Source organism: Denticeps clupeoides, chromosome 3 (assembly GCF_900700375.1).
Source record: "Denticeps clupeoides chromosome 3, fDenClu1.1, whole genome shotgun sequence".
Lineage (NCBI taxonomy): Eukaryota > Metazoa > Chordata > Actinopteri > Clupeiformes > Denticipitidae > Denticeps > Denticeps clupeoides.
The window spans coordinates 24462536-24489396 of NC_041709.1; the positions used below are offsets into that span (position 1 = coordinate 24462536).

Sequence of the window (26861 nt, forward strand, 5' to 3'; positions counted from 1 at the left end):
ACAATCCTCCTTGTAGGCTTCATGCTCTCTGTATTCTGAACTTTGGACAGTGACTTGCAGTAATCACCCCTCTAAACAGAGCCAAATAGCTTGATCAGGCTGCCCTGGTGACCTGGTAGGGGTCCTGGTCTATTCATGTTGTACATTGCTTCCTCCAAAGATGCTGTGACCTCCAGTTCTCAGTTCAAGACCTCTTCCTGCCCGAGACACCGGTGCACTTGCCTCGCTCACTCAGTTAATAAGTGCAATTATCCCTCCATCAGCCCTTATGCACTAGGCAGGGCATGCAGGGAGCAACTTGCTGTCATGGAGACGGGGCTGAGCGTTTTTCCTCCAACAGCCAAGGCAGCTGGAGCCCTGGGCTCTACTTCTTGTGAATGAACGATAATGAGTTGGTATGGAGAGTTCAGATCCACCTTAAACAGAGATAATTAATACACACTAACTGGGAACGTCTTCAAATATCAATATATTTGGTGTCACGTTGTTATAAAACAATGTATTTTAGGGAAATTATTTAATTGTCAAATGTTTCTGGAGACTGAAAGGCTTCAGGTCTGTAGGTCTTGATCACATGACAACTCACATGCATTTTGACAATAAGGCCACTGCTTCTGCTTCATGGTGAATGGATACATCTGTACTGTAGTCTTTAGGAACCTTTTATCCCAAGCATAATGCTAAATTTAGTGGTAAATGGCTGTTTAGAACATTGTGTGTAGAATGATATGCAATATAAAAAGTGAAATATTTTATTATAGACATTTTAATACTATCTGTGGCTACATAAAATAACTTGTACCATTTACAGTCTACAGTTATAACTTTTTATTCTTCATTCATGTGTGATCTATGAATGATGAATTAAGTCTTAATCTTCTCTTATCAAAATAGCATAATTAACTCTTTATGGACAAGTTATTAACATAGATGTGGTATAGATATAGACCATCTAGACCTGTAATATAGTCATGCTTAATAAAAAGGGGCTAGAGTCCGTTGAGTGTGAGTGTTGATGTACTGTAAGATGAGTTCTTCAGGCCCGGAGTCCTGCTTTTCTCATCATTGTTACCATAAACCCCGCTATTTAGGGAATTTTTGGAATCACCCCCTGCACGCTTGTTTTTGCGGCCGTTTCAGGAGACGACGTCTCTCGGCAAGAGGGCTGTGTGTTTTTATGGCTTCCTCGGAGTTTGGCCTGGGAGGGGCTGAGCTGATAAAACAAAGCAATGGATCCTGCTGACTATACGCAGTGTTTATCCAAGGCTGCTCGGGACTTTTTTTTTAAATTTTTTTTTTTTTATTGAGAGGATTCTCCATGACACTTGAGACGAGGATGTGGACTTCACTCCTCTCCCTTATCACGGAGCATTCCTGCCCTGGCATTATTTAAATAAGGACATTGTTGACGTGAAAACTGGGTTTAGTTCTAGTGTGAAACTTGCCCTGCGTGCGAAAGTGTCCGATTTCGGAGAAGGCCTATTTGTAGAGAGGCGGCATTTCTGCAATCCCACCGACCAGGTCTCTTACCAGTGGACTGAGGTGACAGCCAGCATGAAGTCATCTGTCACTTTCTCAAAAGTGCCGCTAATTTTAGCCCACCACCCGCCATGTTAGCAGCCTCATGTCTTGTGGTTAGCGGTTAGCAGAACGGAAGGATGATAATGGGGCAGCTGTGAAAGAGGGGGCGGGTACAGGGATGAGGGGGGGTTACTCACCTCGGAAGACTCTCAATCCCAGAATCCTCTCTGGCTGAAGAGTCTTTATTTATGTGAGGGATTGTATTGGAAAGGGGTCAGTTCAGACACTTTACATCTCACTTTGCTTCTCACAACTCAACAACAGTTGAAACAACTTCTTTTCTAATCAAATTGATCATTTGTTCAGCAAATGCATAAATGACAATTGTTACTAATAGTTATGGAATCATTGCTTGAAAGTATTTATGTAAACTGCATTGCAATGGTTTATTATCTAAGACAATAAAGGTTTTGGGTGCATCACCTGATGATCAGGTGAAAACTCTTATTATGACAAAATAATATGGTATTGATGTGTGCTTTTATCTCAAAACCAAACTATCAAAAACCAGCACTTGAGCTTTACAGAGCCCTTGATGCTGGCCAGAACCTCAGCATTGGCTTAGATTCGGATTCGGCTTTTGAAGACTTTCAGGGACATCTGAGAACTGCAGGGGTCTTAGGGTTGACCCTTGGTAGGCCACGTGGAACAGGGATGGAGACCCTTGATCCAAGCTAAAAGACATTTCTCTGTATATTTTTCATGATGAAAAATAGATCAGATGAATTGAGACGCTTGTTTTCATAAATTTATCAGATATTGAACAGATATTGCGAGTTCAATTTGAGCTATAAATCAATCTTCAGCTCATTAGATTTAGATGTGATTGGGCATTACCAAATTAGGTATTTGGACACAAGTTATGATAAAAAAAAAAAGTGAATACTAATACTGACATCTTAATTTCTTACAGTTTTAAATGTTTCCATCCTATTTCTTACAGTTCTTTCACTCTGCACCTTTAGTAGTTTGTAGTCTTGTTTTTAATGTGGACAATGAGGACTGGGGACAGAGCCTGCTTTAAACCATGACGATGCTGCAGACATTACTGGGATCCATCCAGATCACAGGGTCCCCTTTATTACCATTTCAGCTGTATACACAGTGAAACAAAACTTACATGGCTGCTTAGAATTTACAGATATTTATAGAATATAGATATGTATTTATAGAAAATCAAGTACAAAAAAATACACTTAACATACAGATTATGTGCATATGTTGCAATGGTGTATTAACAGCCATTTACAGGAGAGACCAAGTTCTGTTCAGGGCCCAGAGTTTTTCAGGAGGTTGTTAGCCTGGAGACCCAGGGGTGTGGCAGGTGTTTTTTTTCTGCCATTCATAGTGATTTATTAACTGCCATATTTCTCGTTAAATTATTACTAAGATTTTTTGGGGTTGATTAACGAGCAGGTAATTTAATGGCAATGGGAAATCTGAAAGCCGTCGGCATTCTCATCTGTCTTCAGACACTGCACCAGGAACAAGAACAGTTGACCCAGCCGGAGTGTGTTTGTCCTAGCATTTCGCAGTGTGTACAGCACACAGCGAAACGGATGCGGAAGAAAGGGTCTGGAGAAGAAACGCCTTGAGCCAAAGCACACATATTTGGTGTGAAGGTCCACGGTATCTGTTTAAGCGAGGTGTGTGCCGTGTTTTCTCTTCATGCCTAATACCAGTGGATAGATTTTCCTTTGATCTGCATAATCTAGGTTTCTTTAGCCATAGGTGGGTTACCAAGGCCAGTCAGGGGTTTAGTTCATGTTAGATGGGTTCTGTCCGTGCCTGCAGACCATCTGAAAGCCCAACATCCATGTCCTTTTTGATATTTTGTATGCATATAATTATTCTGTATTTTGGCCATAACTTGTAATAAAGCAGAAATTATGCATTAAAATTAATAGGGGCAGAGGCTGACATTAGACCTGCTCATGCACAACACCTCATTATAGCAGTGGTAGCCTAGCGGTTAAGGAAGCGGCCCTGTAATCAGAAGGTTGCCGGTTCGAATCCCGATCCGCCAAGGTGCCACTGAAGTGTCACTGAGCAAAGCACCGTCTCCACACACTGCTCCCCGCCCACTGCTCACTCAGGGTGATGGGTTAAATGCAGAGGACAAATTTCACTGTGTGCACCGTGTGCTGTGCTGCTGTGTATCACATGTGACAATCACTTCACAAACTCTTTCCTTGTATAAGTGATTGACAGGGTGATTGAGACACATGATGAAAGTAGACAATTAAATAAATGAAAATGAAACCATGGCACGATGACTGAAAACACACACAAAGGCAAAAAAACAAGCATGCAGCTTCACACTGAGACAAAGCAGGACAGGGGTGTGTAGAAACTCTGCAACATTTAAAGGTTCCTAATCACCCTGCGTCAAAACACGAAGCACATGTTGGTTTTTAGAACCCAGAACACACTGTGAGTTGGTGCCACCTGATTGGCCAGGGCCACCGTGGCCTCACAATAAAAGGGATGAATTACCATTTTATATAAACCACTCCGACACCATTTTATTTAGTTTATTTTATATGAATATGTAGAATAAAATGGACTCATTTGTTCGTCTAAATAGAATATAAATCAAATAAAAGTTCTTGCAATTAAAGGAAAGTTAGAAGAGACAATAAGAATATTTGCTAGCATCCTTGGATTGCATTTCCCAAATGCATGGTTGCTAGCTATGTTTGCAGTTAAGTATTTGGAAGTATGCAAGTGAATTGCTTTGGGAAATAACCCCACAGCTCGGCCGGAAGGTGTTAGAATCCCCCCCAACACTGAAAACACCTGCTGTCTCCTCCCTCCAAATAGCAACCGTGCATCTAACCACAGTTGGAGGGCACAAACACGACCTATGAGTTTGTTCCCCATCCTGGACCATGATCATGACCGTTCTAGAGACTCTGTAGTTCATAGACTCTCTGCTTAAGTGTTTTCTAGGTTTGCTGAAGGACCTTATGGCTCATCTGTTTTTAGGTCTGTCGAGATGGAGATATGTTTCTGTGTGTGTGTGTGTCAGGTTGCAATACACTTTGTTTCATTACACTATAAAAACAACCTATAAAATCTACCCAATAAAACTGAGGTAACAATATGCACACATTTTGTTTAGCTAAATTATATATTATATTATATTATATATTTAGTAAATAGTTTCTTATCAAAGTTAAGAAATACTCAACTAAGCTGAGTATATTCCATTAGGATTATAAAATTGCAAGGCACAATATTATAAAGAGTTAGATTACATTTTTCAAATCAATTCTATATCTTGTTGTCCTACATTTCAACACTACTGTACATTGTCAGGTTGAACATTTTTTAAATTATAGCAGATACAAAGCTTCCGACTGTAGCTTCTGGTTTGGGAATTGGCGATAGTAGTTTGTTTGACTGTTATAACAGAATAAAAGCATGGCAATGCAGCTTTATTTATGTAGAACATTTCACACACAGAAGCAATTCAATGTGCTTTTCATGCTCAAGAAAAAAACAGTAAAAATATAAAATGTTGCCTCTACACCAGTGTCCAGTTAAAATTCCACCGCATGCCTTCACATAATACAGAAGTACACAGTCCATACATTTTTACCATTTGATAAAGTGACATTTGCACAGGAGCACAGGATTATCGTTTATATGTAGCTGCTCATACAGTTAGCAATATGGTGGTGTGGGTATGAAATACCCAATTCTTTTACTTTTAGCTCATTGACAACTTGAATGGATCATATTTACCAACTCTTTCTGTTTAATGCCTGCAAACGTCTGTGCAGTTTTACTCCACCAGTCTCTTTATTTTCTTGTTATCCTTTGACCATCCAAGTTAGAGCCTCAAAAAGCACTTCAAAGATGCCCGGTGGAGGAAAAAAAAAAAAAAAGCCTGAAAAAGGGGGTCTATTAAGAAAATGGCACAACCACTCATTAATCAGCCAGCTCTATTTTTACAGCAGGAGGTCCTCTAGTTTGATATGGAATCTGGGAAGAGTGTGTGGAGCAAGGCTGCGAGTGAGTGTAGGACCACGCCAGCGCTGCATTTTGCAGGCCCCTTGAGATCGGGGACGAGACGTAGGGAATCTGTCTGAGCCGCTCTTGCAAGGGACAGACCTTGGAGATCAATTAGGCCACCAAGTGCTGTTGGGCTTTAATGGCGCTTGTGGGTAAAATGCCCTAACTGGATTATACATCGTTCTCCAATGCAGCACAGGGCTGCCCAGACCAACAGGAAGCCAGGGAGATTACAAAATGGCCATAAACTATTCTTAGAATGTTATTTGAGGAAATGCAAAAAAACGCCAGTCCATAAAGGCAGAGAAGGGGACGTAAACATCTATTTCCATGCCATGTAGATTGGATATTGACGGGTAAACAATGGTAACCAGTTTCTTGATGATAAAGGCTAGACGTGAAATTGCAGTGCGTTTTTTTTTAGGGCTGAACGTTTGATCAAATTGAACCAAAACTGTGATTTTAAAAATCACAATGCCTATGATATTTTTTGGTTTGGTGATGCCGCAGAATGGCGCATGCATGCATCCAAATGGGCAAAGCGTGAGCGGATGCGCCACTCTGGTGTACACGGGGAGAGTAAGTTCTGAAAGAGTTCATAGGGTCAATCAGTCTGCCGAGGAGTACAGGAGTAAAAAAAAGTTTTGTCTGCTTCGCGGATATGACTATGATATAGTCCCTGTATCGTACACAATTACGTGCACCAATCAGATAAAATCAGTTAAGGCCACGCCCACTCAAGGACACTGAGCTATAAGTATACTCATATTTTCAATGTACAGTTATGCTACAGTTTTTAATACACATGGTTTAGTGAATTCCGAAAATGGCAATATCTGTCAAATAAATCACAGTTACATTTTTTCTTAAAACTATTACAAAAAATAACTATTACAGCGTTCTTCTCTTCAAATCCTGAACATATGCACCAACTGACCAACTCCCATGTTCCTGGGTGTAAAGACCATCTCATCTGGCAGTAGATACACTCTGAGGTCCTTCTTGACTATTGCAGAGCTGATAAAGTGCTCTGGCATAACATCAAAACCCCGGACCAGTAAAGTAAAGCTCTTTTGCTGCCTGTTGCCATGGTGCCTGTTAGATGTTCCTGACATGCACTGGTTAGTGGTCCAAAGAAGGACAACCAAGGTAATGGACACCCGAGACTCGCATCTGTGTGTGGCGAGTTGAGGCTAGCCTGTGCGCATTGTGTAATTGTGTTGATGGTAACAATGCACCAGGCGTAACAGGTACTGCGTGTATAATGATTAGGTATACCAACCTGGACTTGCGCCCACCATCTTCTGTGCTTTTCTTTACATTCTTGCATTGTTTAACTGTCAAACAATTAAAATGTAACTTTTCACACATTTTGTGGGGAATTAATCATGATGGATCTAAAGCTTACTGTAATGCATGTTTGAAACATTTACAGCATTTATCAGACGCCTTTATCCAGAGCGACTTACAATCAGTAGTTACAGAGACAGTCACCCTGGAGCAATTTTAGGGTTAAGTGTCTTGCTCAGAGACACAATGGTAGTAAGTGGGATTTGAACTTGGGTCTTCCAGTTCATAGACGAGCGTGTTACCCACTAGGCTACTACCCCCCGAAACTATGGTAAGATGCCTTTTAACTCTGTTCATTTATTTGAATGTTATACAAATGTATAGTGAAGTGAAAGTGAATTTGTTATTGTGAAACACTGCAGTGCAGCACATGGTGACCAAAAGAAATGTGTCCTCTGTATTTAACGCTCACCCTTGGTGAGCAGTGGGCAGTCGTGACAGACGCCAAGGGAGCAGAACCGGCAACCTTCCGATAACGGATCCGCTTCCTTACCTGCTAGGCCACCACTGCCTCAGCGGTGAATATGTTTTTTCTGACAGCCCTGTTAAATCAATACAGTTCTATGGAACAGGAACTGTAGCGAGACTCTGTTGTTCTGTTGACACGCCTCTCAGATCATGCAAGTCCTGCATTCTGTGCTGCCACTTTCCAGCTAAATTCCAATTGTGCTGATTGTACTCATTCCATATCTGAATGGTTATGTTGCTGTAATTCCTGCACCTCTAGAGTTGATTTTTAAACGTATTCCAGTTCACTGTACCTCCAGCTCTGCAGCATGTGTCGGAATGAAACTATGAGATGAGAGTACAGAAACTACCGGCCCGACGGTGGACAGCGACTCTGCTCTTCACACTTCTTCACACTTCCTCATCTGCACCAGGGTGACCGGGGTGAATTGTGTTCAGGTACCTGTGACAGCAGCACCGACATCCGCTGAATTTCTACCTCCAGAGTCATGGAGACTCCTCATTAGCAAGCATAAGCCAATACTGTGTCCCGGCTCCCACCAGACCCTGTCTTAAAAAATGCAAGCAGGCATGTGTGTGTGTTCTTTTCTTGTGTTTGATTTTTTTTTTTTTTGCACCTCCTAAATTGATTGAGAATTTATTCTTCCACAAAAACACACACACACACACCACAAGCGTCACCTACGCCTCTCTTGCTTCGTAGTAATAGTTAGTAGGGGCAATTAATAAAACGGTTCTGTCTTCACTTTAAAATGTAACAATACAACGCAAATGTTTGTAATCTGTGGCATAGTCCAACATCCAGCAGAAAGCCTCACTATTTAAGGATGGACATGGACAACATGAATAAACTAAACTAGAGGTAGAAAGATTAATCAGTCTTACAATTATTACGATAATTACGATAATTATTACGTAAACCTTTTTCACTTTTTTTGGGGGGGGGGGGGGGGGGGGGGGGGGGGGGGGGGGGGGGGGGGGGGGGGGGGGGGGGCATTTTTAAATTCCACTTTTTCTGTTCACCGCTCGATATCTACAGGTACATTTTTTGAGCAGAAATATTTTCAGTTCTTTTTTTTCTGTACTTTTTTTGGCAGCTCCTGCCGTTTTAATCACAGCGATTAAGCTACACAGTGATGCTCCTCTGAGGTCGACAATAATCATTTTTCCCGCCGCCACTAAATTACGTCTGAGGAGCGACACTGTAAACGGCTCCCTGTAAGGAGGATGAAAACTTCTTGCACAAGATTATTTGCATATGACTTGGCTTCTCCATAAAAGTGCTTTGATTCGGCGCCTTGATGAAAAAGCTCTTATTATACCTGTCGCTCTGCTTCGTTCCCCTGTGATGGGTCTAACTGATGCAAGCGCTTCCTCAATGTACTTGATCATTTAAAGTGAAGCTAAAATGACTTTTAAATGACCACACCCTTGTTGCACACTAATAAAATCCCATGCCATTCTGACCTATCCTTCATTTCGTTAATCAGACTACTGTACTTTGTCACGTGTTTACAGATTTCTCATTTAGTTGTCGGCAAATTCTGCCAAATGTTGTTATTGCTTTCTAGAAGTGACAGATGGACTACAGCGAATTAATTCAAAATGAAATCTGAAAAAAAAAAAAATTCCTTTGCTCATACATCGAAAATTCACCAGTGTTTCCTTTCAAAGAAACATACTGAACCAATTAATTGTGGAAATTTGCTTGTAGCCTCAAGCATGAAGCTAGTTTCTCCAGCAGCTCTTCACACTGAGTTGTCAACTCCATTGCTATTATTTCGGAATGCTTGAATTACCATGTCTTATTTAAGTTTAATGTAAATACCATGTTAAATTCAACATTTAAGGAAATTTTATTTTTTTTCTCTATAGTGTAACATCAGTGCTTACTGGCCAAAAATCGATACATAATTTTTTATTACAAGAAGTTAAGTGATTGTCATTGTGATACACAGCAGCACAGCACACGGTGCACACAGTGAATGTGTCCTCTGCTTTTAACTATCACCCTTAGTAAGCAGTGGACAGCCATGACAGGCGCCCAGGGAGCTGTGTGTGGGGACGGTGCTTTTGCTCAGTGGCTCCTTGGCGAACCGGCAACCTTCTGATCATGGGGCCGCTAGGCCACCACTGCCCCAAAAGCATGGCACTGTCCTCTTCGTAACGGGCTCGTCCAGGATTTGAACCCGGAACCTCTCTCACACTATGTGAGAATCATACCCCTAGACCAACTAGCCAATATAAATATATTTATATCTCTCAGTATGTGTAAGGGTCTCTTTATTTTACCCTGTGACTGATTGGTAATATTGCAGCTGAAGTATTCTTTTTTTAAATTGCTTTCATTCGAACAAATTCAGTGTCAACCAATTAGAAGTCAGCCAGACATTTGGCACTTGAAGACTCTTTTTTTGGGGGGTTTTGTGTTTAACGACAGCTAGTGAGCAGTCATATATCACTGTAAGTGGTCCCTCAAATTAAAATCGTATTACAGCACAGCTGAGTGGAATATAATGCTAGGTGTCCACTTGTTGCATAAATGCACATACATACTAAATAACAATATGCCCGCATATAATTTATCCGTGCCCTGCCTGACCCAACAATGCAGAATCCCAAATCCAGATGATAGCCCATGTCAATTAGAGACCGCAGTTGTGTGTTGAGAAAACACATTTAAATGACAACACTATTAGAAGGAACACCGCAGGCGTGACAACCACATGACTGTAGATGCGGTGCTCCAATTAAAATCCAGTGGCACCAGCTTGAGTGGGCAGCAGATGATCAACCAGAGCTCAGGTGATTGGGCTGTGGGCAAAAGCCTGAAGTATATACACACATATAACACAAATTATGACTATTACTTGTACTAGTTTCATCTCATTTATTGAACACCATATTATAAACAGTTTTGTACTCATCAGTTTGAAAATGGTGAGTATTCTTAGACACCTAGGATTCACCAACAATTCAAACAAAGCTCGAATATGTGTTTTGGTGTAATTTCTTGCCAATGTAAAAGTACTACTTAAACAATTTGTTCTTTGCAGTTACAATAATTTTAGTTTTAGGCATAACTATTTTCCAGCACATTTATGCCATTTATCAGACGCCCTTATCCTCTGGACACACTCAGGGTTAACTCTTATGCTGATGACACCCAGCTCTATCTGTCATTCCCACCAGAAGATGCTACTATAGCAACAAAAATTTCGGCCTGTTTCTCAGACATATCGACATGGATGTCTGAGCGACACCTCCAACTCAACCTATCCAAAACCGAGATTCTGATCTTTCCGGGCAACAATTCCCCTCAGCAAAACCTTTCAATTCAAATTGGCTCGCTACTGTTAACGCCCACGGCATCTGCAAAAAGCCTTGGCGTTTGGATAGATGACAAACTGAGTTTGAACCATCATGTTGCTGCGATCTCCAGATCCTGCAGGTTCACTCTCTACAACATTCGCAAGATTCGGCCTTTTCTCTCACAACAGGCTACGCAGCTCCTCGTCCAGGCAATGGTCATCTCCAAACTCGACTATTGTAACTCTCTCCTGGCTGGAGCCTCTGCAGTCACCATAAAACCACTCCAGATGATCCAAAATATGGCAGCCCGTCTCATCTTCAATCAGCCAAAATACACCCATGTTACACCTCTTCTCACCTCTCTCCACTGGCTCCCGGTTGCTGCTCGCATTGAGTTCAAATCCTTGATGCTTGCCTACAGGGCTGTAAATGGAACTGCGCCCTCCTACATCAACACAATACTACCTAGCTACACTCCTGCACGCTCTCTCAGATCAGCAAATGAAATGAGACTAAAAATTCCTTCTTCACGGGGTCTCCGATTCCAATCAACTCTGTTCTCCGTTGTTGACCCTGGCTGGTGGAACAACCTGCCCTCCTCCACACGACTAGCCGAGACTACCACCACTTTTAAGAAGCAGGTGAAAACCCTCTTGTTCAAAAAGTATTATAGGCAAATCTAACACACACACACATGCGTACACATTGCACAAACAATACAAAATCCATTATAATTTTTCTTCGTCTAGCACCTAACAATCTCTGAGCATGCTCCTCGCTGACAAGTTGAGCCATATCAGGGCTCTTAGTTTGTAAACTCAATATTCTATAGAAATCGAACTAGAATTGCTGGTGTCTTCCTCTTGTAAGTTGCTCTGGATAAAGTAAAGTAAAGTGGTAGTACACAATGGTAGTAAGTGGGGTTTGAACCTGGACCTTTTGGGTCATAGGCGAGTGTCTTACCTACTAGGCTACTATCACCCCTAACCACAGAAATATTGATTATGAAAGAAAATGTTTCTTTAAGAATTTTTGAGGCAGTGATGAATTAAAAAGGCCAATGTAATATCTTTAAAGTCTATACTTAATTACCGACCTGAATGTTCTTAACCAGATCGTGCTTCCTTTTATTACCCCTAGGGGCAGTGGTGGCCTAGCGGTTAAGGAAGCGGCCCCGTAATCAGAAGGTTGCCAAGGTGCCACTGAGGTGCCACTGAGCAAAGCACCATCCCCACACACTGCTCCCCGGGTGCCTGTCATGGCTGCCCACTGCTCACTCAGGGTGATGGGTTAAATGCAGAGGACAAATTTCACTGTGTGCATCGTGTGCTGTGCTGCTTCACTTCACTTTATAAAAAACTTTATAAAACTTTACAGGTAATTGTTAGGTTTTTTATTTATTTATTTATGCCTGTTATTTGGAAAAAATGTTAAACTACAATTAACAATCTGATTTCTCTCACTCAGGAGCAAAAGTGAGCCTTCACACTTGAAAAAAAATAATGATATTTGCTTTTGTAATGATGAAGATTGACTGCCCCCCCCCTCCTTTAAATTACTACATGACCGTAATTGGCCATATTGTCCAGCACTGTGTGAAATCATACAGCAGGCCTATATTTTTCCTTTTGCACAGCCTCTGCCTCCATTATAATTTTACTGCAAATGAAAGCGGCTGGATCCCATTGTCTGGTGTTATGAGCTCACATGAGCCTGCGGCGCTGGACCCACGGTACGGGCTCATTAAAGTTAGAATGTGGGGATACTCACACAGCGCTTATCCCCCACCGTCTGCTGCCTGCCCTCAGACAAACGGAATAAGAAAGCGCTCTCTCTGTGCACACGGATGCCTCCCGATATTGCAGGTCCAACAAAACAATAGCGGAATGGCGGATTAATGGAGCAAGTTCTGCACGTTCATTAGCGGAGCGCCAAAATGAATTCAGCCAGCACAGAAACGGGCGCTGATACCCTACACGTACCGATATCAGGAACCCCGTCTGACTTTCATTTACTCTCTGCAAAACCTCTGATTGTCACTTGCTGGGTGAAGTGGCTGATTGGAGAAGTGAATAACATTTATTATCCGCTAACAATGACACCTGTCATGGGGAGGGTAGGTTTTAGGCAGCATGCGAACAGTCAGTCCTTGACGTTGATGTGCTGAAGCAGGAAAAAATAGATATGAGACGATTTCCATGCCACAGTTATTATTGCTGAAATTGAAGACCCAAAATACGGATTCTGAAGGAACACAAAGTACGGATTGTGGTTTTCATGGGCCTTGTAGCTGCAAACTGGTCTGGGTGACCTTGCTGACCCATGTCTGCCACCAAAAGCTCCTACAATGGGAGTGTCAGAATTGGAACATGGAGCAATGGTACTGGAAAAGCCCATCTGATCCATAAGCAGGTGGATTTCAAATAGTTTAGTAAAATATTGTAATATTATTATTTTTACTTGTTCATTCTTGCAGTTTCATGTAACAAAACATCTACGGTGCTTCTTCACACTAGACCAAGGTTGGGGCAGTGGTGGCCTAGCGGGTCACTGAACAAGGTCCCGTCCCCACACACTGCTCCCCGGGCGCCTGTCATGGCTGCCCACTGCTCACCAAGGGTGAGTGTTAAAAGCAGAGGACACATTTCGTTGTGTCACCGTGTGCTGTACTTCACAATGACAATCACTTCACATTCAGGTTCTAATAGACGAAAACAGTCCCGTGTCCTCCCCATCCCCCATCTCTCATCCCTCCTTATTTTGCTTCACAAATATATACTAGCTGCTCTGCCACAGTTTTAAGATAAACAGGAAATTCTGCCTTTTGGGCTCAGAGGACAGCTGAAGATGAGGCACTGGGCAGCCAGGCTTGTTTGTCCAGGAAATTCAGAACATGTGTACACTAGAACCTGATTATTGAATCATTATTATTGAAGAGCAGATGTCTTTAGTGTATATGTAGTGGTGGCCTAGCGGGTAAGGAACCGGACCCGTAATTGGAAGGTTGTGGGTTCAAATCCCGAACGGCCATGGTGCCACTGATCAAGGTTCCGTCCCCACATGGTGTTCCCTGTTGTGTGACCATGTTTCACAATGACAATTGCATAACTTTCACTTTCATGTGTGTCACTGTGGAGCTTGTGTGTATTAATTAGGCAACTACAGGAGGATTCTCTAGAAAATGATACCAAAATACTAAAACTATTCTGTTATATTAGCACTTATATTAATATTATCCTAATATTTAAGATGAGTACTTAGATAATGTGTAATAACATTTAATGTTATGTATTTAAAAATGTATTTAAAAAAACTGAAGGTTTCCCCTCAATGTGAAATTTTTACTAATTTCAATGATATTCAAATAATTGAAATTCAATTATTATCATAACCCAGACAGTCAAAGTTCAGTCTATTGTCAGGATCCTGTTCGGCAGGGGCAGGGGAGTTTCATGTTCATCCTGTGTTGCCAGGTTTCCTGATTGTTTTCACCTGTGTCTGATTGTATAAAGCTGCCCTGTTTGTGTCTGTTCCCTGTCGGGTCATTGTTACTTGATGTCTCCCCTGTGATTATGCGCAGATGTCTATAGTGTATATGTATATAAACCCCTGTCTCGTGACATTGTGCGTGTGCTTCCTTCTTCCTTATCATGTCAAACCAGTATGACATTGATATATGTTACACTGAATAAGGATCAGACTTCATTAAAACATTGCACCTCATTTTAACTCTTAGTACTGGCAATCATATGTTAAATTTAACAGCACTTGTGTAGCTTTTATAGACCGGTGACATTGTTCCCCTGTGCATCACAAAATCTTGGTAATTTTAGTTGCATAAATTGGTATTGCATGAACATTATTTTATAGTTTTGACACCCATGATACATTGAAATATCTGGGGCAATAATTTTTTCCGAATGCTAATAGAGTTCACAAAATTTTATTGTGGAAATTGGTTGTAGCAAGTGAGACTAGTTTTCTGTGTCCGGTGCATCACATGACATTCTCAAACTGCTTGTATGGCTTTTGTCATGCTGCAGTGTATCACAATGACAAAACCAATCACTTTCAAATTTACATTTACAGCATTGATCAGATGGCCTTATCCAGATTGACTGGTTCAGTCCCCACACACTGTCCTCACTTTCACTTTAGTTACACACCCATATTGTTAGCATTACTCCCTGAAATATCTGTGCTGATGGGCTGGGGAGTTGCTATGTGTCCTATTTGGATATTTAAATTAGGACATCACCAGACTACCACTTGTTTTGTCTTGTGTACAGGTGTGTAGTTTCATATAGCAGCAGCTTTTAACATGCTGAGACTTAATTTCCGCAGTAACTGTGACACCCGCAAAAAACAGTAGTAGAAGAGTAGCAACACACACACACATTTATAATAACTTTCATTATGCATAGGTCAAAGGTAATGTTAGATGTGGTATAAATGCTAATATGCAAAGATTGAATGCTTTCTTTAAAGTGTGAAAAAAAGAGTAAATTCACCTTTTTCAGTGGGCGTTGATTGGGACGTCATGCTATGGAAACTTCTGTTCCCCCTCAATGTGTCTTATTTTACAGGGATGGGATCTGTCATTTATTATTTTTATTTTGTTTGTGTGTTCAGATAATGGGGTTTTCAGGGGGTTCTCTTGATTCTCCATGTGTCTTGACGTCCCATTCAATCTGTTGCAGAAAGATTCATACAGATCAGCCCTGCACTTCCTGTACTCCTACTGACATATATATACATGTGTAGTGTGTGTGTGCGTGTGTGTGGACATTTTGCTATGCAGGGCAGTGACAAGCTCCATATCACTGGCCATGTTTGAAGTCAAATATTTAGGGCCATTAGCACAATTTTAGAGGACTGAATCACAATAGACTTGGTAAACACAGACCCCGCCCCAGCAGGACTCGTACGACTGCACGCGAGACTGGGAAGTGGCGTAGCGCGTTGTCACCTTGTCAGTAGTGTAATGGTGGGTGTTATGACATGCCTACCACATGCTCAGTGGAGCAGCTCCAGAGCTGTATGTGTGTGTCTGTGTGTTTGCTCTTATATTTCAATGTTAATGTCCTGAACAAGATCAGTGACATGACATGACTGATCTGTCAAAGTAAGGACACTTTGCTGATTTGCATTAAGAAAATATTTAAATAATTTCATAATATTTTCATAAACAATGAAATGTTTATGAGGAGAGTTTATTTATGCTACAAATGTTACACAGTAAAAAAAATGGTATTAGCAGAAGTATTAAATCTTATGTAGCATTGCATAAACAGAAAAGTTATGTAGATGCAGTTATGCAGTTTTAGTAGGTGGGAATTGAACCTGTGACTTAGTGGTTTTCTGGTTTATATTGGCAACTACCACCCTGTTACAGTAAAAATTGACTGTCCATCAACGTTTGTTCTTCAGCCTCTACTGCTTCCTTCCCTACATCAAGAACAAGCACAGTAAAGAGTATACAGACCACTGATTTATCAGCGGAGGCATAAATAGTATACATTTTATTTTATTACAGTGATGTTGGTTAGGAGGTTTGTGAGCCGGGACCACAGCGCAATGAGAATTTTGTGAAAAGAAAAAAAAAAAAAAGTAGAAATTTGAATATCTTTATTAGAATAGTGCCCATCCCCCCATTTGCATAAAAAGTAAGCAGTAATTGATAGTGAATATATAGATATTCAATTTGAACTGTTTTGTTTTCTCTGAACGTAGTATTTCATGAAATAACTCCGCAGCCTCTTATTTTCCCACACTCCACACAGTGGCTGATTGTCTGAGTGTCGAGAGCGCTTTGTAAATGAAGGCCCGCCATTAAGGGATTTAGTTCTGCCCGTCTAGTCGCAGTTCAAAGGGAAATGGGCCCACGCTCTACTTATTTATGGCAGATTGGACTACCGCCATATCAACTGGACACTGGACATGAATCTTGCTGAGACTGCCTGTGTTATAAAATTCAATTGAAAAGTAATAACTTTTTTCAGACCATAATCCAGGGTTCTCAAAGCAACACAAGAAAACAGAGACCTCACCAGAAATTATTCAGTTCAGGATGAACTGCACAGTCATTGTGTGTAAAAAGTCAGCAAATATCAGATTTAATCTCTGCCGACAATGACTCATAGGCACAATTGTACAGCATATTAAAAGTGGATATTGAGGAATTTTTAAAACTTACAAATATTAAAAATGTATACATATTAGGTATGCAATTTTCCAATAAAAAACAAGGCTTAAATATCATTAAAAATGACTAGAAATTCTTAAATCTAGAGTTTTAAGGTCTTAAAAATACTGAACACCGAATAAATAAAATAACGCTGGTTTCTGCGCACTTCCGGGTTTACTAAATGTAGTGCGCAGTGTCGGTGCCCGATCCGGACCACCGCAGGCGTGGATATGACTGGGTACTGACAGCGAGCATGACACCTAACCTGTTTCAAGAAAGTCATTTTTAAACCTGGACGGACTGCATGATAAAGTATGAACACGCATAGTGTTTAAATATTTCTGGCAATATTTTTCATGTAAACTCTGAACTGAATACAGAAAATCCTAAAATGGTATTTTATGCCTTAATATTAACTAATGCAGTGGAGCTTTGTGGTGTTCTGCTGTATAAAATGTTCACAGTGGTCTTCAGAAATTCCTACTATGTGCTACTACTTTTTATTTTTTATAATGACTGCTGCTTAGTGACACACTGACAAGCTGCACATCATCCATCACTGGCTGTTGCTGAATCAGGAAACCGGGCGTTCCTGTAGGATCCTGGGAAAACCTGTCTTGCCTGGGGCGTGAAAGTTGACAGGTCGCTCCTGCCAGAGAATCTGCTGCTTTTCTTTGCTCACATGACTTAAGAAACTGAACGTGTGCCCTTTTTGTACGATGCTGTGTTCCCCGTTCCAACAAGTTTGTCACTGTTTTCCAGTGGTGGTGGGAGGTGTCCAATGTTTGACGGTTACCCATAATGCACTTAATGTGGCCATGATTGTCAAAGCTCATGCATTTATATTCTCAAAGTAGCAAGTTGGCCTTCCATACTTCTGTACTTAATGTAGGAAAATGTTTAATATGGACAGAGTTCTTTCTCAGTTAAAAACCAGGGCGAGTGCGGTGTCCTCAGTATAAGCCACATTCACACCCCAGCTTTCACCAAAAATCTCACGTCATAATAAGCGAGTGACACACCAGCACAGACCTTTTCTCAGGCCTCCTCCTACTATAATTGCGTTGCTGAACGCTTTTCCGTTGGAAAGTGGTGGGGGATGATTGTGCCATTTGATTTGTGTGTCTAAACAGTGATGAAGGGCAGCCATCGATTCCGGCCCAGATTACATTTCATTGATTGCAAAATCAATTTGGTTGTAATTCACTTGACGATGCTGATCTCAGACTGTCCCCTCTCTCTATCACATTCTGCCATCTGTTCTCATGGCTCACAAAACCGAAAAGAACTGCTCCTGTAACTTCATTTCCTAAGGCTCTACGATGGTCTCCAACAAGAGGTCCATGGTCCATATGGTCACTGAATGAACAATGTCCAGAGATTAATGGAGGGGGACAGAGCAGAATGTGGAGAGTACAAGGTGGATGGAGTTCCCGACCCGGATTGCTTGAGGGAAGGAAGCTCCTCCTCTGCTCCAGCAGAACGTTTTTCCACGTGGCAGAAGATTGGGAGAAATCGGCCTCATTGCTAGAGATGAATATGACCCTTTGGAGTCATTGAAGTTGGCAATGTGACTGGTCAGGAGTCTCTCAATGATGCCCATGTGGACTGTTGTGATCGTGAGAATCTTTACCTCCAAGCAGCCAATCTGGCCAGGATTGCCATGAAAATGTGTCACATGGTAGGAACACACAACTGATTACCATACAGATCAAGAAAATTGATTACTAATTATTTGCTGATTTTATCGTCAACTCCAATCACAGAAAAGGAAATGCCCAGACCTTGAGATCCAAAAAAAAAACTTTGACATCACATGATTTTATACCAAAGACGTAATGTTTAATAAGCCAAAACATTTTTTGAACTCGCTGTTTAGTCATTTTTTCCAAATTTGGTGTTATACACATTATAGAGCTACATACAGGGCCTGTTTTTCACAGCGATATATATGAGAACCACAAGACCTTGTTTCTTCCTGTTGTTCTCTGTTTCCCTCATTGTATGTGTGGAGTGTCTGACATCCAAACGTTTGCAGGAGAAACAAGCATTGGATAACTGCTGAATACTCCTGTTCCTGGTCAAGTTGTTTCTGTCAATGGGCACCCAAAGTTTTGAATGATCACAAGTCTTTTTATTTTTATTTGTGGCCACCCACATGCCCTCTGCTGGACTGCCATCAAATTGCAGCCTCATCTCATGACAACAAAGTTGACCTGTGGATTTAGAGACATTTTAGAGACGCCCTTGTTTGTCCACGTAGCTTCCCCAGAATCACTAATCAGGGTCATTTGCTGAGCATGAGAGTGTGCAAGCGTCTTCTTATAGACACAATTGGTTAATGTCTCACATACCTGCTGCAAATGCTAACTTTCAAGGGGATGTGCATCACTAATAAACTAATGGAACATTGATTAAGTCCCAAATTAGATGAGTGTGTTCATGAGATTAAGAAAGTGTTTCCCTGGAAGGTGGTAGTAGCCTAGTGGGTAACACACTCACCTATGAACCAGAAGACCCAGGTTCAAACCCCACTTAGTACCATTGTGTGAGCAGGGGGACTGTCTGTAACTACTGATTGTAAATCACGCTGGATTAGGGCTTCTGCAAACGTGGTGTTCTGCACTGTAAGGACGGAAAGATGTAGTCTCGGTATGTTAATCTACAGCCTGATTGGACAACCCTGTCAATCGCGTTCTACTGTGTTAAATACCCATCTCAACTTTACAGAGCCATCATCCTCTCTCTATGTGCATCTGTCCTCAGAGACTTGATCCCTGACAGCTAAAATGTCATTAATTCTCCTCTGCTGGCTCAGCCCCTGGCTGCTTGTGTTTTGTGGATTGTGGAGCTGTCAGGGAGGTGGAGTGGTGAGTGAATTCCTCCTCGCCGCCCATCGGCCTTATATGAAACACTCACCACGGGACGATTTGGGTCACTTCCAGACTTGAGTCACTTTTTACAAATGACTTCCAATTACTGACATTTATGTTCAGATAACTTTAACTTTTCTAATCCTCCACCCAAACTTGCACTTAAACTTACAGACTCACAAACTGTATTCTGCCTGGGAGAATATTAATATTATTATTACTATTAATACTGGTTTTAAGTGTAGAAAGAAAAAAGCAAAGATCATTTTCTTGATCTTTGTGAAAACATTTCATTTTCAGTAAGAACACACCTTTTGTTCTACATCTGCATCGAAATCTGTACATCATTTTTTGCATCTTTACTTACCTTGGCTACTGTTTTGTTTTGTCTATTTATATATATCTACTTGGGCTGTTAATTGATTTAAATCTTTTCTGAATTAATTTCTGTACGACAATGATCATCCCTAGTATTAATGTGGAATTATATGTAGTAAATATATACCAGAATATGTACCCATGATCATAATGTTACAGGTCCTTACTACCGTTGTGTCTATGAGATGAAAAATTAAAACACAAACTTTGCTTTTAGACACAGTTCTTTGTACGATTGAAATCTCCCATCAGAACAGGTAAGACGTTGGATGTATTTGACAGTCCACAGTTTGGCAAGTGCTTTTTGCCGCTTTATTTCAACGCAACTAATTTAGCGTCTGACAGGTTTGGGACGACTCATTAGAAGCTCGCTCGGAAACGTGGCTGCCCAAATTGGATTCTCCGGTGTTGTCATTGTGAAGGCGGCATGTAGCGGAACACCTGCAGGAAGGCGTGTAATTGAATTGCGACTCGCCAGCTGAAAAGACAGAGACCACAGCTGTCATTTTATATAAAAAAAACCTTATTAAACTGTTGGTGATTCTGTACATTTTTCATCATTAACCGCATGAAGTATTGAATAGTTAAAGAAAATTATTGAACACATGTAATCTGCGTTTACAGCATCAGGTATTTAATTTTTTTTCCTTGAGCTGCCTGTTTATCCTGCGGTATTACAGGATAATGCTCTCGCCCAGAACAGGAAATGTAGGAAAATGTATATAGAAATAAATTGGGTACGAATCTGAACTGTGCAACTGCGATTACATTGCAAACATACAAATCAGATTAGACACATTTCTTATGACATTAATGTATGACAGTCTTCATGATTTCATACCTTAGGCCTCAGACACTTCTCTGGCTGTGTATGATTAAGTAATTCCATGTCATATAATATAGATGACACCTTTTAATGGCAATGTTATTTATAAATAAATCCCTAATATACACATTACCAGTGTGTTTATGTATGATTCATAGGAAGAAACTTTGAAGTTACTCATATTAACACAATGACAGTCCTAGATATAATGACACATGATGATTACATGTGATTGACTCAAAACACAGTATTTTTTGTTGCCTTTACTCTGCTATACCATATTAAATAATTACTACGAAGATAATTCATTTAGTCATAATCAATAGTACTGAAGTTTTGGACATTACCACGGTTCATAATGTTTGTAGTTCATAATTGTGTTAAAGAACTTTTTTTAAGATGAGTGACCTACGGATGCATATTAGTGTTCTACGTAATTGAATATATCAGAACTGAGGAAATGAGTTAAAAATGCAGAGTCTTTGGGCCGCAGTGCAGTAGTTAGCGTGACTCAGTCGTTCTTGTTAGGTTTCCATAATGCATGAATCTGTCACTCCTGTGGCGATCTACCAACACACACTCGCCGGGAATAACCCATTAGCCCACTCTCGCCAAATGAGAGTCCCTAGGAAGCCGAGGGTCAATTGTCGACTTAAAACGTTCCTTTTTTCATCAAGCTCTGCTAACGGGAGCGTCAGCAGACAGTTATCTGACTCTATGAATTAGCCATGATTGTGTTTCGTGATTAATAATCCACGGGGGGGGGATTGGCAGAAGACTGTGCAAAAACAAATACGCTGTTGGTTTGAAAATGACTCAGTTATTTTCCTTTTGGTATTATTCCATGCCCCCCCCCCCCACCACTATACTGTACATTTTCATATTCATTTGGATATATTTAGCTCATTTTTGACCCATGCATTCAGACGCAGTCCACGGGCTGAAGACTCCTGTCATGTTCAGCTGTGGCGAGAATGACAGACAGGTTTGAGAGAGACATGTGACCCCCGCATCGTCAGTATTCCCCCTAGCCATGTGTGTCGCTTCGCAGCCACCCAATAGGCCGACAGCCAAAGTGTTACTTTTCCTTTCAAGCAACAGCATGACAGGTCACGCAAGGTCATATTCCTTCAGTATACATATCATAACATCATGTAATATGTATTATTTTTTCACCTTTTTAATTCTACCTCTGCATATTTCCCTTGTCTTAGCCTAGTGGGTAAGACACTCGTCTATGAAAGAGAAGACACAGATTTAATCTCCACTTACTTACTATTGTGTCCATGAGCGGAACACTTAACCCATAGTGTCTCCAGGGTGGGACTGTCCCTGTAACTACTGATTCTCTGGACAAGGGCGTCTGATAAATGCTGTAAATGTAAAATATGAATGCCGTGGTCTTATATCGCCACAATGAAATGTGTTGACTGCATCCAGATGGAATTTTGGGAGGCAGCCCTTCTTAGCATGTACACATGTTCATTTGCTGAGACCTTGTCAAAGGATTTTCCCTGTCTGTGCTTCTCTTTTCTTGTTAAGCTGATTGTGTGGCATTATTCACCAGTTTTTTACAAGGCGCTTAGTTGTGTTAATCCCTTTATTGAACCCTTGTTTGGTTCCTTGATCAAAGACAACTTTTTAATGATATTGGAAAAATCTTTCTCCAACTATATTCCTGTTTAATTTGTACTGACTCAATACTAGATGCATTTACACAGATATCATTTCTTTGTGGTTTCCAGTAAAATGCGTTCATGAGCCTCAATCCAAACATTTTAATCATAATTTTGAGACATTACGTAAGGAATTAATCACAGGCTTTTTTTTTGGTGCAATTTATAAACTCGTATTATTAATTTACTGTAATGTGTTGTTTGGAGTTGTTAAGGTGATCTTGAGAGCCGGAACTGCATGTTCATGTCACTGAAACGAGTATAAGAACACGATGAACATGCGTAACCACTTAAAATTGTTGTAAAACACAAACGTTATTCAAATTTAAATTCAAATTTATATTTTAAATACTTTTTATGACAGGGAATATATATATATATATTTTTTAACTAATCTGCACATTCAGGGTATAGTCAGATGTTCATAATTTGATAGGTTTAGGTCCATTGAAAGTACTGCATTAAAGAAGGAAGGAAGACTATATATTTATGCTCACAAATATAATGTCATTGTACCAAATGCACAGTATATTTTTATCTTTTTATGATTTATTTCTGTTCATCACAATTTTTTATAAAGTGGAATGAGTCTCCATCAGCCATTCTGAGTAATTGAGCTTAACGGGAAGTGTCGAGCATGGCTCACCCCATATGCTGCAGCCCCCAGAGCTGTCGTCTGCTTGTAAGGGTCATTAACAGCCACTCCCTCGTTAAATCTGCCTTGTTATTGCCACTGTTTATGTGTGAGCCTCCTTCTGGTCCACTTATTTGCAGCGTGAAATGTACGAGTTTCGAAACTGTGGACATGAACTGATATCATCTCCAGCCTTTCCCCTCTGTGGTTCTGTTGGAGATATGAGAAACAGGGTTTTTAATTTATTATGATTATGTAATTACCGTTCCCTTGGCAACAGCCCCCCCACCCCCGTCAGTGCCACTCTGGTAACTAATGAAGTGAGATACTGCCAATATCAATGGAACAGAGACTGAGATCCTGGTTGTAGTTTACATCTCAGCAACTGCGTATGATGCCCAAGGATGAATCTTTGGCCTTCAAATTTGTAGGCGTTACATTTTTTCCATTGAATGCCTTTTACACTCTTAAATAATACACATCATTTCCAGGGTGCCATATTAATTACCAACAGATGTATAATAACAACTATAATTAATAAAATCTGTCTAATAAGCTTACTGTTATCCTAGTCTGGTTACAAATTGCCATCAATCTGGCTTATATAGTTATATATAACTGAAAATTAGGCAGAAAATTATGATAATTTAAAAGAATGAGGGTTTGGTCATATGAAACACCCCATGTGGGCTGCCACAAAAGTGGGAGTTTCTGGAAATGTCGCCCCACAGGTGTATAATTTAAATGCATCCAAGTTCCATCTGCCCACATTCGAACAACGCTCTTTCTGCACAAAACACATTCAGCCAGAATGACTCGCCTCTATTCACCAAGATTGAGTGGCATTGAACCGACAATGATGGCCAATTCATTGTGGACCCACCTTTTGAGACTTTGTTAAATATGTTGGAATGGTGCGCTAGTCAGAGGGAAAATCGTTATCACTGTTCACCTGGGAGGTGTTTGCACTGTCTGAAAGACCCCAAGATCTGTTGCAATGTAAAAAAAAAATGTTCACTTTACGTTGTTACGTCTATGTTAATTCATTCTGCCCTGACATAGACATAATGATAAGGTCATCGCAGAACATCCAGGGCCCATGAAAAGTTCCCCTGACATTCCCTAATTCCCTCCTTATGAGGCAGTTGATGCCTTGTGTGCAGATAAGGGATCATTCTGCATGAAAATCATCCTTTATCCTGCATCATGCTTCATTCTGACTTTAAATATTTAAAACTGTTTAAGATGTTTTTTTTTAATTGGAATTTCATAATGCTTCCATAATGATGATAATCAGTTTCAGATACAAAAATACAGATTTAAACCCTGTGTCCAGTGTCATATAGGGAAGCACCACTAGATAGAGCTACCTGGTTGCGAACAGTTACAGTACATTTACATTTACATTATTTATCAGACGCCCTTATCCAGAGTGACTTACAATCAGCAGTTACAGGGACAGTCTCCCTGGAGCAACTTAAGGTTAAGTGTCTTGCTCAGGGACACAATGGTAGTAAGTGGGATTTGAACCTGGTAACGCCCTTTAAAAGCTATTATTTCATATTCCATTAAATAGAAACGAGAAACGAATTAATCAGAAAGCACACATTACAATTTTTGGCGTCAGCTAGTTATAAACTAATGCAGGCCTCAAAAATAGCATTGGTTATATCAGTTATTTTTGACACCCCCAGTATGTATCAACTGTCGCATTCAGCAGCAGTACTCATTTAAACTCATTTATAGCTACGGTTAACACCCAGTCCCCACCAGGAAGGACACTTTGAGCTACGCCAAGAGTTGTAAGACTACCATTTCGGTGAACAGCATTAGCATTTCACCATTTTGCCCATTGGTGATTGGTCTCCTACTATCATCACGCAGGTGGCACCAGTGTTCATTGAAGAGATGTGGCGATTGCTTCAGTCTTGTTTGACTGGTTTGTTTCTAAGACTGAATGCACCTGTTTACAAGTAAAGTGTCCTTCCTGACAAGAGAAAACTCCCCTCAGGACATTATTCTTCGTAGCTACTGCCAAACAAACTAAAGGACATTTTGTGCATGTTATTGTGTTATGTAAAAAAGCATTTATTGGTGGCATTAAACATGTAAAAACTTTCATTTGTCAATTTTTTTGACAGCCCTTATTAGGGTTAACATTTTTGCAATGGTCGGTGGCTGCATGAGTTACTAGACAGAGTTGTCTGTGCAGCTGCGAGAAATTTGGTTTCCTTTTCTGTATTTTTGCAGTTATTTAACTTTGGGTGCCTGGGTTAATGTGAATGGACCCGGACCAAGTCCATGCCGACGTCCTGAGTCCGGTCAATGCCATATCGATCTGCGGGGGTTCCTCTGTTTCCCTCTCATGGTTAATGTACATTGGCCCCAAGTAAACAGTCTTACATCCGTGTGGGAAATCGATCCGCCATTATTCAAACAACCTTGTCACGACAGGGTCATCTTTCATCCAATGTGCGTTGAGCAAATGTGTGCCCAGGAATTGACAGTTGTATGACTAGGAACTGCTTTTCCATAGAAAAAAAATGTCTCCAGGCTAAGAACAGGGCGTTAGCCATGCTTTTGAGCCCTTAGGCGATACAAGTAAACTGGATCCATCATACTGTTTAAGCAGGACCCAGCAGCCCCGGGTCAGCGCCTGAGGCTTTTTCCTCTCTGGTCGGTGCATTTCATCACTGCTGCCAAACTGCTGCATGCCTTTGGTTTTGAGGTTCCGGGTTGACCGTTAATGTTGCGTGTCATCTGTTCGTAGCACTGTGTCTTTCTCTGGACATGCTAACGTTCTTTCGTCTCTCTCTCTCTCTCTCCTCAACAGTGTGCTGCTTCGTGGTTCACAAGCGCTGCCATGAATTTGTCTCATTCTGCTGCCCTGGAGCAGATAAGGGTCCAGATACAGATGTGAGTAACTGTCGTTGGTGTGCAGGTTACCTTTCTTGTCTCTTTCCTCATTGACCACAAGGATAATGTACCATCCTGGCCCGATCTTTGCCGAGGTCACACCCAGGCATCTGCAATAAATATTACACGTCGTGTGTGTTAAACTATCAAAAAAAAAAAAAAAAAAAAAACACGTCTAGGCTCTATAGACTAAACAAGTGTCTCAAAATGAACAGTAGAAGACATAACAGTGGGGGGATGTGCCTGATTCAGGTAGACAGATGGCCTCAATTAATGCCATTCCGTACAAGAGACGTCAATGGCAGGTGAGGAACGAGCCCCGTGGTTGCCCGGCTCTGCTTCCTCCATCTGGTCGGCCTCTTATGTCACGAGATTACCTGTGTGAAGCAGTGGTCTCCAGTGGCCTCTCCTCTGACCAGAAACAGACCACGGATCAAAGGATGCCCGGCAGGCAGGCTGGCTGGCACCCAGTGGGCCAGCAACTAGTGTCTGTTCTAATGTGGCAGATGGAGAGGTCTGTTTCCGTGCGCCAGGCCTCACTAGGACATGTCGGAGGCTGTTTTATTTAATTCTGACACGTAGGCACAATGGCTGTATTTAGAAAGCCCCCTGCCCCTCCCCTGTCTAGTCGGTTTCACGT

The 26861-nt window shown here is 41.0% G+C and overlaps 1 protein-coding gene across 4 annotated transcripts in view; it reads left to right on the forward strand.

Annotated features, from left to right (window-relative positions):
- Positions 1–26861, forward strand: part of LOC114785244 (protein kinase C alpha type) — a 126089-nt gene that overhangs the window by 23557 nt on the left and 75671 nt on the right. For 3 of the 4 annotated variants that reach the window (XM_028971197.1, XM_028971198.1, XM_028971199.1), the window contains exon 3: positions 26139–26221. The exons of the other annotated variant lie outside the window; for it this stretch is intronic. In XM_028971197.1, coding sequence (XP_028827030.1) covers positions 26139–26221 — 83 coding nt within the window. The remainder of the gene's footprint in view (positions 1–26138; positions 26222–26861) is intronic. 4 annotated transcript variants of the gene reach the window in all.